The 14,616-nt window shown below is 41.4% G+C and overlaps 1 protein-coding gene across 5 annotated transcripts in view; it reads right to left on the bottom strand.

Annotated features, from left to right (window-relative positions):
* The window catches only part of LOC109906299 (protein furry homolog), a 221,761-nt gene extending 208,021 nt beyond the window's left edge, over positions 1-13,740 (bottom strand). For 3 of the 5 annotated variants that reach the window (XM_031790359.1, XM_031790358.1, XM_031790357.1), the window contains exon 1: positions 13,319-13,740. In XM_031790359.1, the coding sequence (XP_031646219.1) occupies positions 13,319-13,499 (181 nt within the window). In that variant the 5' untranslated portion in view covers positions 13,500-13,740. Of the gene's footprint in view, positions 1-926; positions 1,175-13,318 lie in introns of those variants that run through there. The other 2 variants (XM_020503943.2, XM_020503940.2) reach the window with 1 other exon arrangement.
* Positions 13,741-14,616: the final 876 nt, after the last annotated feature.

The following is a 14,616-nucleotide window of genomic DNA, read 5'->3' on the forward strand; positions in this document are numbered from 1 at the left end:
CGTTCATCTATACAAACAATAGTACGCAAATATAAACACCATGGGGCCATGCAGCCGTCATACCGCTCAGGAAGGAGACGCGTTCTGTCTACTAGAGATGAACGTACTTTGGTGCGAAAAGTGCAAATCAATCCCAGAACGACAGCAAAGGACATTGTGAAGATGCTGGAGGAAACAGGTAGATAAGTACCTACAGTGGTGAGAACAAGTATTTGATACACTTCCGATTTTGCAGGTTGTCCTACTTACAAAGCATGTAGAGGTCTGTAATTTTTATCATAGGTACACTTCAACTGTGAGAGGCGGAATCTAAAACATAAAACATAAAGTAAAATCTCTCCCCCATGTGGCCTGCTTGCTGTGTGTATGTACTAATGTGGAACTGATAGATGCACACACACTACATGTTAATGTTTTTAAATGTATGTAAACTGTAAATTCTTGTGTATGTAATGTATTTATTGTTATGTGTCAGGCCCCAGTAAGATTAGCTGTCGCCATTGGCATCGGCTAAATGAGGAATAAATCAAATCAAATAGCATCCTATCCATCCTGCCTCTCTATGGGAAGGCAGGGTGGCGAAGCTGCACTCTAGAGCTGAACCTTGTTAATCCTATTAGGCAGCCCAGCATTGAACAGCAGCTATTTAAACTCCACGGCAGGCAGCTCACATAGAAAGAAGTCTTACCCTCACCCACAAACAGGAAAAGGAGCAAAAACCCCAAAACTTAGGGGAAAAAACATAGTGAATCAGCACCACTAAGTAGTTCAGCCAACATGTGCGCAACACTATGCCACGCTATCATCTCTACGCTGTCTGTCATTCTGAATGACTGAAGCTTAATTTAGTCTGGTGTGGTAGCTAACGCTAACAGCACTAAACAAGCATGCTGAGCTGGAAGCCAGACAAACTCGTGTATACTCACATCCACTCCAGGACTTGAGCAGAGACTTGATGCTGATCTCAAAGAAGCCTGAGTCCTGTTGGTTGGCCATGCCTATGCAGGCTGCACACAGGTAGAACGTCTCCCTGTGGATGCTACTGTTGTTGTTTACTCCTGCAGCTCTGGAGCAGCAGTTTGAGCTGCCGTTGCTGTCACTGTCACCACACTGTGATGTACAACACTTCTGCTGCGCTCGCAAGCACCAGAACAAACTGACACTGCGCTGCCCCTCCTCCTCCTCCTCCTGTTCCTGGCGCTCAGCCCTCTCTCTCTCTCCTCACTCACTCACTTATCCACTCTCTCTCTGCTCTCTCACTCCATCATGTTCTCTCCCTGTCCTTGCTCGCACTTCCACTATCTCTCTCTCCCTGTCCTCACTCATCCTCTGTCTCCTGCTCCCTCCCTCGCTCGCTCTTCACCTCTCTCAATCCCTCTCTTTTTCTCTCCCCTCCCTCTTTCTTCCCCTCCCTCCCTACGTCCCTCTCTCTCTCTGTCCCACCCTCCCTCCTGCCCTCTCTCTTCCTATCTATCCCTCTCTCTGTGTATCTAAAGCCGCGCGTCATGCAGGCGTGCAGGAGGCGATGTGCAAGCTCCCTCTAAATAACTGCATGGAGGCTGGGAGTGCAGGAAGCAATCCTCTTAGCGGAGCTCAGTTAATGATAACCAGTGTTTGTCTCTGCAGCGGCCTGATAATGATGATAGCGATAAGGGACTCGTCCCTCATAGAGCTGCTGAGCCCTGTCACTGAGCAACCTGAGACTCTCAGACTGGAAGAGGATGGGAGCTATAGTACAGGAGGTTACAGTACACTGACAACCCATCCCAACACACACACACTACATACGCCCACACACACACGCTCCTGCTACTGTCTATTTTCTATCATGTTGCCTAGTCACTTTCACCATACCTAAATGTGCATAGCTACCTCAATTACCTCCTACCCCTGCACATCAACTCGGGACTGTCTATATTTTTACCACAGTAGTGCCTTTACCAACATCAGTAACACAGAGGGCAAAACAATGTTGAAATGATTCAGTTTTTCCTACCTGGAATTTGACTCAACACATATTTTTCAGTCAAAACATATATCTCATAATATTGGCATAATGCAAGCTTCATAAGGGAGAGAATTCACTTTATTGGTCAATTGCACACAAGGTCCAACTGAAATTTGACTTTCGCTTTTAACCCAACATACAGGTTTTAGAGTGGGGGGCTGCCACACTGGGCGCCCGGTTTAGCTGTTGTTGTGGGGTGTTAATGGTAGATGTTAAGTCCCCCATTGACGGTTTCTGGACCAGTTCCGACTGACATTTGTGTACAAAGCGCTCTGTGAACGCCGTAGGGTACTGTGCCTTATAATGCCAAAAATAACCATCTGTCTGCTCTCTGTTTCCCTTCTCCCCCAGTTTTCTTAGTTTGACCGGGCGGCCAGCTACAGGAAGAGTCTTGGTGGTTCCAAACTTCTTCCATTTAAGAATGATGGAGACCAATTTGTTCTTAGGGACCTTCAATGTTTCACACATTTTTTTGGTACCCTTACCCAGATCTGTGCTGCGACACAATCCTGTGTCAGAGCTCTACGGACAATTTCTTCAACCTCATGGCTTGGTTTTGGCTCTGAGATGCACTGGGACCTTATATAGACAGGTGTGTGCCTTTCCAAATCATGTCCAATCAGTTGAATTTACCACAGGTGGACTCCAATCTAGTTGTAGAAGCATCTGAAGGACGATCAATGGAAACAGGATGCACCTGAGCTCAATTTTGAGTCTCATATTAAAGGGTATGAATACTTATGGAAATAAGGTATTTCAGTTTTGTATTTTTATAAATTTGATAGTTCAACCCTAAGTAACAGTACAGAAGAAAAATGATCAGGCCTGCTGTACATCTTACTATAGAACGTATTGTTAAAAAAAAAACATTTGGTTGGAACTGTTGCTGTTAAAATACAATAAATAATTTGTATTCTAAATTGGAATACACTGTTTGATCACATAACACACATGTAGACCAGAAAACACACACACAGTCCTAATGAGAGGTGTGTGGCTGGTTGAAGTTTTCAACAAGCAGGTCTATTCTGGGATCAGTTTTTGACAGTACAACACTGAGGTCATGCTCAGCATTGAGACTGTTTCTGTATTTCATTCTGGATCCCTAGGCAGCAGATACTATTCGTTTGTGTGTGTGTGTGTGTGTGTGTGTGTGTGTGTGTGTGTGTGTGTGTGTGTGTGTGTGTGTGTGTGGTGTGTGGTGTGTGGTGTGTGTGTGTGTGTGTGTGTGTGTGTGTGGTATGTAGTATGTGTGGGTAGAGTCCAGTGAGTGTGCATAGAGCCAGTGCAGAAATATTAGAATAAATGGTGTCACAATTTGCTCATTCATCCCCCCTCCTCTCCCCTGTAACTATTCCCCAGGTCATTGCTGTAAATGAGAATGTGTTCTCTGTCAACTTACATGGTAAAATAAGGGTTAAATCAAATGTCAAATAAAAAAATGTAATCAAATGTTATTTTATTAGTCACATGCGGCGAATCAAACAGAACAGTGAATCAAACCTTACAGTGAAATGCTTACTTTACAAGCCCTTAACCAACAATGCAGTTCAAGAAATATAGTTAAGAAAAGATTTACAAAGTAAAAAATGTTATAAAAAGTAACACAAAGTAGCAATAACGAGGGGGGTACTGTTACCGAGTCAATGTGCGAGCGTTCAGGTTAGTTGAGGTAATTTGTACATATAGGTAGGGTGAATATACATAGATAATAAACAGTAAGTAGCAGCAGTGTAAAAACAACTAAAATAATCCTGGTAGCCGTTTGATTAACTGTTCAGCAGTGTTATGGCTTGGGGGAAGAGGCTGTTCAGAAGCCTTTTGCTCATAGACTTGGTGCTCCGATACCGCATGCCGTGCCAGAACACTATGACTTGGGTGGCTGGAGTCTTTGACAATCTTTTTAGGGCCTTTTTAGGTGCTAGATGGCAGAGAGCTCGACCCCAGTGATGTACTGGGCTATACGCACTACCCTCTGTAGCACCTTGTGGTTGGATCCCAAGCAGTTGCCATACCAAGCGTTGATGCTTTTTGAGGATCTGATGGCACGTGATTAATATTTTCAGCCTCCTGAGGCGTTGTCTTGCCCTCTTTACAACTTTGTTGGTGTGTTCAGACCATGATAGGTCCTTAGTGATGTAAACACCGAGGTACTTGACGCTCTCGACTCGCTCCACTACAGCCTGTCAATGTGAATGGGGGCTTGATCTGCCATCCATTTCCACAATCAGCTCCTTTGTCTCGCTGATGTTGAGGGAGAGGTTGTTATCCTGACCACCTGTCTCATTGTCATCGGTGATCAGGCCTACCACAGTAGTGTTGTTTGCGAACTTAATGATGGTGTTGGAGTCGTGCGCGGTGACGCAGTCGTGGGTGAAAATGGAGTAAAGAAGAGGACTAAGCAAGCACCCCTGGGGGCCCCCGCGTTGAGGGTCATTGTGGCGGATGTGTTGCTACCTACCCTCACCACCTGGGGGCAGCCCGGTCAGGAAGTCCAGGATCCAGTTGCAGAGGGAGGTGTTTAATCCCAGGGTCCTTAGTTTAGTGATGAGCTTGGAGGGCACTATGGAGTTTTATGCTGAATCAGTGAACAGAATTCTCACATAGGTGTGGCTTTTATACAGATTGGAAAGGGAAATAGGGAAAGGGTTATACAACTGAAATGTGTCTTCCGCATTTAACCTAACCCCTCTGAATCAGAGAGGTGCGGGGGGGCTGCCTTAATCGACATCCATGTCTTCTTCGCCTGGGGAACAGTGGGTTAACTGCCTTGCTCAGGGGCAGAATGACTGATTTTTACCTTGTCAGCTCGGGGATTCGATCCAAGCAACCTTTCAGTTACTGGCCCAACGCTTTAACCAATAGGCTACCTGCCGCCCCTTCGAGATTGCGTCATCTGTGGATTTGTTGGGGCGATATGGAGATCAGTGTGGGTTCAGGGTGTCTGGGATGATGGTGTTGATGTCAGTCATGACCAGCCTTTCAAAGCATTTCATGGCTACAGTTGTGAGTGCTACAGGAAGATAGTCATTTAGACGGGTTACCTTGGCGTTCTTGGGCACAGGGACTATGGTAGTCTGCTTGAAACATGTAGGTATTACAGACTGGAACAGGGAGAGGTTTAAAATGACAGTGTACCGCACATTACGCTGGACAGAAAAAAACACAGCACAGAAAATCAAAGCCCATAGATGTAGCTTTGCTCTCTGGGTTAAATAAACTAAACAAGCTCCAGTAGGCTAATCTTTTTGAGTGTGAACTGTATTACTGTATTGTATTATACTGTATTATGTGGACTAGAATTACGCACGTCATTCAAACCATGAAACTGGGAGAGAACATTTGATGCTGGTGCAGGACATGCGGCGTATGAAGTTACAATTATAGGCTAGCGAATTTGATTTTAATTTGGAAATACAAAGAACTCTAAAAGTATTGGGACAGTGACACATTTGTTGTTGTTTTGTCTCTGTAGTCCAGCACTTTGGATTTGAAATGATACAATGACGATGAAGTGCATGCAGACTGTCAGCTTTAATTTGAGGGTATTTTCATCCATATCAGGTGAACCGTTTTCGAAATCATAGCACTTTTTGTACATAGTCACAATATTTTAGGGGACCAAAATTATTGGGACAAATTTCCTTATATGTGTACTAAAGTAGTCAAAAGTCCTAGCACACAATGATTAGATCAAGCTTCTGACTCTACAAACTTGTTGGATGCATTTACTGTTTGTTTTGGTTGTGTTTCAGATTATTGGTGCCCAATTTTAAATTAATGGTAAATAATGTATTGTTTCATTTTGGAGTCACTTTTATAGTAAATAAGAATAGAATGTTTCTAAACACTTCTACATTAATGTGGATGCTACCATGATTATGGATAATCCTGAATGAATTGTGAATAATGATTAGTGAGAAAGTTACAGAGGCAAACAGTAAATATCATACCCACAAAAATGCTAACCTCCCCTGTAATTGTAATGGTGAGATACAGTTGAAGTCGGAAGTTTACATACACTTAGGTCATTAAAACTTGTTTTTCAACCACTCCACAAATGTCTTGTTAACAAACTATAGTTTTGGCAAGTCGGTTAGGACATCTACTTTGTGCATGACACAAGTCAAATTTCCAAAAATTGTTGACAGACAGATTATTTCACTTATAATCCACTGTATCACAATTCCAGGGGGTCAGAAGTGTGCATAGACTAAGTTGACTGTGCCTTTAATTAAACAGCTTGGAAAATTGCAGAAAATGATATCATGGCTTTAGAAGCTTCTGATAGACTAAATGACATATTTTGAGTCAATTGGAGGTGTACCTGTGGATGTATTTCAAGACCTACCTTCAAACTCAGTGCCTCTTTGCTTGACATCATGGGGAAATCAAAAGAAATCAGCCAAGACCTCAGATAAACAAGATGTAAACCTCCACAAGTCTGGCTCATCCTTGGGAGCAATTTCCAAACGCCTGCAGGTACCACGTTCATCTGTACAGACAATAGTACGCAAGCATAAACACCATGGGACCACGTAGCCATCATACCGCTCAGGGAGGAGACGCGTTCTGTCTCCTAGAGATGAACGAACTTTGGTGCGAAAAGTGCAAATCAATCCCAGAACAACAGCAAAGGACCTCGTGAAGATGCTTGAGTCCTATATCGACATAACCTGAAAGGCTGCTCAGCAAGGAAGAAGCCACTGCTCCAAAACCGCCATAAAAAAGCCAGACTACGGTTTGCAACTGCACATTTCTCCAATACTTTTTGGAGAAATGTCCTCTGGTCTGATGAAACAAAAATAGAACTGTTTGGCCTTAATGACCATCGTTATGTTTGGAGGAAAAATTGGGAGGCCCTAGAAAATTTGTGTGCAGAACTGAAGCGTGTGCGAGCAAGGAGGCCTACAAACCTGACTCAGTAACGTCAGCTCTGTCAGGAGGAATGGGCCAAAATTCACCCAACTTATTGTGGGAAGCTTGTGGAAGGCTACCCGAAACGTTTGAAGTTAAACAATTTAAAGGCAATGCTACCAAATACTAATGGAGTGTATGTAAACTTCTGACCCACTGGGAATGTGATGAAAGAAATAAAACCTGAAATAAAAAATTAGCTCTACTATTATTCTGACATTTCACATTCTTAAAATAAAGTGGTGATCCTAACTGACCTAAGGGAAGACAGGGACTTTTTACTAGGATTAAATGTCAGGAATTGTGAAAACTGAGTTTAAATGTATTTGGCTAAGGTGTATGTAAACTTCCGAATTCAACTGTATTAGCATGTCTTGATATTTGTGCATCTGTAACTTTCTCACTCATCATTATTCACGATTCATACAGGACTTTCCATAATCATGGTAGCATCCACATTAATGTTGAAGTGTTTAGAAAAATATTCAATTCATATTTACAATAAAATTGACTACAAAATAACACAATACATTATTTACCATTCATTTCAATTGGGCACAAAATAATCTGCACATTGATTTAAAGCAACGATGTTCGAGTGGTAGTGTCATGCCCTGGTCGAAGTATTTTGTATTTATCTTCATGTATTGGGTCAGGCCAGGGTGTGGCATGGGGTTTTTGTAATTGTGGTGTGTTTGTCTTGGGGTTTTGGTGGTGGTATTGGGATTGTAGCTTAGTGGGTTATCTAGCAAAGTCTATGGCTGTCTGGAGTGGTTCTCAATCAGAGGCAGGTGTTTATCGTTGTCTCTGATTGGGAACCATATTTAGGCAGCCATATTCTTTGAGTTTGTCGTGGGTGATTGTCCTTAGTGTCCTCTATGTTAGTTAGCACCAGTATAGGCTGTTTCGGTTTTCGTTACGTTCTTTGTTTTGTAGTGTTGTACGTTGTTCATTAAACATGGATCGCAATCTACACGCTGCAGTTTGGTCCGACTCTCCTTCACACCTAGAAAACCGTAACATGTAGACTGTTTTGAATCTCTGCAACTGCAATTAAAATTAAAATCATCTTTGCAAATTACCACCAAAAGCCAGATGGAAATTTGTGAATTAGACATGCATTATGTCCTTATATTACTGTAGCATTTGCTATGCTGCAGCAAATTTAGGCCTACCTGTCACAAGAAAAAAAGTGACCATGATGAGATGATACATGCATTGTGAAGTGCGCTCCATACTAAGATGCGCTGTCTGTCCCCACCCTGAGCGTTGATGATTGATCATTCAGATAGCAGAGAGAAGGCCCTAGAGAAGTCAGATATAGACATGGCACATAATTTAACAGCCCCATTTCACGTCTGTTCATATAAATAATGTATTATAATTTACTGGTTTCTCGCAGTAACTTATCCTGCGAAAGGGAGTGGGTTTGGGTGGGAACTCTCTGTAAATCTCGATAAACTGGTTCTCGCTATTCAACCCTAAGCCACACTACAAGAAGGCTACAGACCAATGACAGAAAGCTACAGCGCCACAGCTACAGTTACAGCCACACTGCAAGAAAGCTACAGACACACTGCTACAAAGTTACAGCCCCACTGCTAGAAAAGCAGAGAAATGTGAGTTCAGAGATGTCCCAGCTGTCGAGGCTTATCACAAGTTTTACTAGGAAACTGCATCTGTCTCGCCTGCAGCTGTGTACTGTACAACACCTTCCACACACACAAACACGATGTCACAACACTACGGGTGGTTGGCCTGATACCTTACGATGACGAGACACCCTCTAGGGAGGAGGTCAGTGACTTGACAGTGTGGTCAGTGGCGTGTATTTATGGATGGCAAGAGAAGCTAGGCCTCCCCCAAAAATGACAAAGAAAAATTATAAAATATATAAAATAATGTATCCTTCGTCTCTCTCTGTTTCATAATTTTCCTTCAATTCACAAGAGGCTGAATGTACCTCACTGGAGAAATCATCAAAGCAAACAAAATACCGCACTTCTGTCTCTGTATGTGTAGCACATCTATCTGATGCTGTCTGATCAGAAAGAGTATGACATTTTTGCCACCCGTAGCATTGAATGCAAGGGAAACCAGTGAGAATTTGGCCTCCCTTGATAAAAAAAAGTATAAATAATAGCCCCTCCGCACTGAGCTAAACTCAGTAAGCTCAACTGTGAATGGTCCTGGCACACCAAAAAACTGGTGATTTGAAATAGGCACCTGGTAACCCCTGCTGATTTTGTACGTTTGCCCACTGACAAAGAAATTATCAGTCTGTAATATTAATGGTCGGTTTATTTAAACAGTGAGAGGTTCGAGTTGCCAAACGTCAGCCTCGAAACCTTAATAACTTGGAGAAGATCTGTAAAGAGGAGTGGGACAAAATCCCTCCTGAGATGTGTGCAAACCTGGTGGTCAACTGCAAGAAACATCTGACCTCTGTGATTGTCAACAAGGGTTTTGCCACCAAGTACTAAGTCATGTTTTGCAGAGGGGTCAAATACTTATTCCCCTCATTAAAATGCAAATCAATTTATACAATGTTTGACATGCGTTTTTCTGTTTTTTGTTGTTGTTATTCTGTCTCTCACTGTTCAAATAAACCTACCATTAAAATTATAGACTGATAATTTCTTTATCAGTGGGCAAACGTACAAAATCAGCAGGGGATCAAATACTTTTTTCCCTCACTGTAAATAGCACACCCAACCACCTCATCCCCATGTTGTTATTTTTTGTTGTTGCTCTTTTGCACCCCAGTATCTCTACTTACACATCATCATCTACACATCTATCACTCCAGTGTTATTGCTAAATTTTAATTATTTTGCCTCAATGGCCTATTTATTGCCTTTTCTCCCTACTATTCTAATTTGCACACACTGCACATAGATGTTTCTATTGTGTTATTGACTGTACATTTGTTTATGTGTAACTCTGTGTTGTTGTTTTTGTCGCACTGCTTTGCTTTATCTTGGCCAGGTCGCAGTTGTAAATGAGAACTTGTTCTCAACTGGCTTACCTGGTTAAAAAAAAGGTGAAATAAATAAATACAAACAGTGGGTCAGCTGTTTGTTCACCCGCACCTACCCGCAATTGCTAATAATCTCAGGCCCGCACCCAACCCTAACCTGCAAATTGTGAAAATGCGCTATAGGCTACAGCCAAATACGAAAGAATGATTATTTTGATTTTTTTAGTTGTTGCCTGATTTAGATATGTTTCTGCTTATAATTTCAGACATTTTGGTAGGATATTTGTTCGTCAACTTGTCTAATTAGATACATGCAGCTTCTCTTTTGTTATTATATGTTGACCTAGAAAACGAAATAAACTCTTGCTCAACAAAATAGTGTAATAGATGGATAGAATGGATGCTTCAATCTAGTTGACATCGGTAACGTTTTCATATGTAGTGTTTTCAATAATACCATTACCAATCATGAGCTCTTTAGTCCCACCCCTCAGCTACTCTCAGCCATCGGACCTATCACCGTAGACCACCCTCGTTTGGTTTCCATGTGCCATATATTTTCCAACTGTGCTGTGTTTTACATTAATTTTCTTTCTAACTGCATAGTCAAACCGATTGGGAGCTAAAGATAAAAACCTTTCCTACGAGTATCATTATTTTGTTGATTGATTGACCATGGCTTTCCAAAATGCCCAATACTGCTATTTTTTAGGTTTAATTTTAAATGAAGGTTGTGAATTTTTTTTGCCATTCCTGAAGCTGTGACCAGAAACAAGCAACATAGGGGTATTACCAGAGTAAATTACCTAATGATTCTGTCTCTTCACAGCAAAATCTGCCGAGCTGAGATTGTTGTATGTCCCATATACTTTATAACATTCTATTGGTGGCATGAATTTTGTATAATCGGTTTATTTAAAAAACTTTTTTTTTGTGCCATGGAATCGGTACATAGAAAATCTCTTCCTAGCTACTTTGCAACCTGTATGGCGCAGCTGTCAAAGTGTTTATCCTCAAATGAAACACATTTTTCTATTTTTGCCAAATATGTTTAGCTTATTTTTTTTCCTTTAATATATGGCAGACAAACAAGTTCCCTAACTTCTCCCTCTTCTACTTGCCTCTTCCATTTTTGTGGTAATGCTGTTGGTTGTAACTTTAGATTGAACCAACATTCCCATATAATTTTGATAGCTGCATACAGTACAGTATGTGACATAACTACACCATTCCTATTCATAATATCATACATTTGACATTTTTTATCAATCAGTATATTTGAGTTCAGCCATAATATTTATTGTAATATTTGTTCAGTTTTTCTGGAGGATAAAATGTAAATTGTAACCAGCTTTGAATGGATTGTTTGGGAAAGGGCGATACTTTGAACAACGTTTAATCTGTAATTAACCGGAAATGAAAAGTTGTAATCTGTTTAAAGGCAAAATGTCAATTTTTGAACAAAGGATAAGCCTTTCTTAGTGATCTACTGGAGAACCAGTTTAAGTACAACTTAGTGAAAGGTTTAATGCTTTAATAATTTCAGCCCCCCAAACTCATATTCATTGTGTAAATAGGCACATTTCATTTTATCTGGCTCAGTGTTCCAAATAAAGTGAAATATTTTTTGCTCATATTATTTAAAAAGCGAGTCATCTGGAGTAGGCAATGCCTACGTATGTAAGTAAACTTCTGATAGGACCAAAGAGATAATCAATTAGATTTTTCCATAAACAGACAAGTGTTTACCTCTCCATTGCAGAATCTCGTTTGTTTTTGCTAACTTTCTATTGAAATGTGTTGTGGTAAATTAATTTATATCTTCAAAGATATGAATCCCAGGTATGTCTACTTCACCATCACCCCATTTTGTTGGTAAACTACAAGGTATGGGGTCTTTTAAAGATCCAATACATAATATGGGAAATTTACCATAATTGGGTTTTAGTCGAGAGGCTAGAAAAGAGATATATCTTCATTGAGACCATGCAGTGGTCCAGATTGGGGACTTAAGAAGAAACTTGAGTCATCAGCATACATTGACACTTTTGTTTTTAACCCCTGGAACCCCTTGATGTTCTTGTTGGATCAGATTTTAATAGCTAGCAAATCGATGGCCACAACAAATAGATACGGAGACAACAGACAGCCTTGTTTTACACCTCAAGGCTGCTCAATACATTCAAAGAAGTAACCATTATTTACTATTTTACACCAGGGGTTGCTGTACATAACACATTGTGTAAGAGATTCACCGAAATTAAAAAAGTCCAAGCATTTCTACACTAAATATACAAAAGTATATGAAAATATATATATATATTTTAAATTAAAAATCAAGTCTGACACCAACAGGCTCCTGAACACCTTCTATCCCCAAGCCATAAGACTGCTAACAAAATGGCTACACGAACGATCTGATTTGACACTTGAATTTAATTTTTGCTCCGTCTCTATGCACACTCACTGACACTCCAACACACACGCACACACACACGCACGCATGCACACACACACACACACACACACACACACACGCACACAGACACGCACACACATGCACACACACTTAATTTGCTCACACACACAGATAACATGCGAAAGTGTTATTGTTTGTGATTTCATGATTTTCATCATGTGTTCATTTAGGGGTTTTCTACATATATATTTTTTTAAACGCCACTCCTGAATAAGAAACTATGTAATTAACAGTTTAGAAACTCATGATTGTAGACCAAGGTAAACCCAATTGATGCCTTCAAGAGGGAGTTGACCTCCACATTTGCTCACCCACAAATACTCACATATAATCTTCATATACGCTGCTCTGTTTATCTTATATCCTGATGCCGAGTCACCTTACCCCTATACATATCTACCTCCATCACTCCACTATCCCTGCACATTGTAAATATGGTATTGGAACTGACTCTGAATAACACTTACTTACTCTCTCGTGTTCTTCTTATTTCTTATTTACATTTTTATTTCTTGTTTTTGTTTTACCTGTTGGTATTTGTAGTACTACATTAATAATGATTACTGCATTGTTGGGTTTGCAGCTTGCAAGAAAGGCATTTCACTGTATTTGTGCATGTGACATTAAAACTTGAAATTACTAATATGACGTAGCCTACATAGCACACAAGTTTCTCTATGAATCTTTTAGTAAACAGTCCTAAGATTCGAGGTAACCGTGACAAATATAAGTGGAGAGTGAGGTATTTCATAGATTGGTGATATGAGTAGCTGCAATTAGTCTGTTATTAGTTTTCTGGCATCAAGTCTACACAGGTCCCACACTAAAACCAGGTTCCAAGACTTATCCTCCGACAACTACATTGGCAGATAAAATCCTAGCCTTCAGCACCAAGATGTTTCCCAGCATGTTAAACATTCAAAACAGCACCTACTTTCCAAGTTCAGAATAGTGGGCCTTTTCTTGGGATGCATCTTTTTAAACTTCCCTTGGAAGTCCTTGGCAGGAAACAGGTCCACATGTAGACTGGCCATGCGAATCATGACCACCTCATCCTGTCCCTTCGAGCAGTCCGTTTCAGCACTCTCCCAATCGTCCCACTCCTTTAGAGACATGCTGGTTGAATGGCAAGGAGCCCACCGCGCAGAGTTCAAGACCTCTGTCCTAGCAACATTGAGGGCAGTGTATTTCTGCGTTTTGTTTAATTTCTCTTCCTTCCTTTTCCTCCTTCCCAGCCCACCATTTGTTATCTAGCGCTCCATCTGGGGAGAATGACTGTGTGTTGCTGTAAAGAGATGTAGTGGAGCATCCAGCCAGCCTCCAGTCCTGCTAGTGTGTGTTAACCCCTGCACTTGTCAGAGCAGTTTAGCGAGTTACAATAACATGCATGAATTGGGCAGGTGTCTGATTACTTCATGGTTGGCCCCTCCTCTTTTCAGCCGAGATAACAGAGAGAGACAGAGAGAGAGAGAGAGAGAGAGAGAGAGAGAGAGAGGGGGGGGGGGGGGCGGAGCCAAAGCTTGGGAGTGAAAGGAGAGGTAACAGGGCCAAGCAAGCGGAGCTCTGCCAACTTCAACAGAACCTTTTATGTGCAGGAGGTGTTACCAAACAAACATTCTCCATACGTTTAACACAGTCCAGGCATGAGGCAGTCTGCACTTTCTCCCAAGACAACACACACACAAACACCGGTCCTCAAATTGATCAGCCACTCTGAAAGTTAACATTTCTTATTGAATTATTTCAGGTACCTCCCCATTTCAAAAATGTTTTAACTAGCTGTGAGCAGCGTTCAGAACCAGAGAGAATGACAGAAGTGGTGTTTACTGCGTTCGAGCTGACTATTCCTCATGTTGATTTCTGGACCCGTATTCATAAAGCATCTCATTGTAGGAGTGCTGATATAGGATCAGGTTTTCCCTGTCCATGTGATCTTATTCATTATGATTTACTAGAAAAAACTGATCCTAGATCTGCATTCCGACTCTGAGACGCTTTATGAATAACGCCATGGTTGTCAGGACAATGCAATCCATATCAACCTGAAAGTCACCTCCCCCTCTCGCTGCTTCCTCCGTCACCCTGATCCTGTGCAACGGAGGTTGTGCGACGTTTATGCAAACACCTAGGCTTTAGCTCAGTGGGCTAACACAGTCTTGTGGAGTGCACAAGACCCAGGTTCAAACAATCATCAGATGCCACATCCAGTTCAGTTTTGGGTCAGGGTCACAT

Source organism: Oncorhynchus kisutch, linkage group LG15, assembly GCF_002021735.2.
Source record: "Oncorhynchus kisutch isolate 150728-3 linkage group LG15, Okis_V2, whole genome shotgun sequence".
Taxonomy (NCBI): domain Eukaryota; kingdom Metazoa; phylum Chordata; class Actinopteri; order Salmoniformes; family Salmonidae; genus Oncorhynchus; species Oncorhynchus kisutch.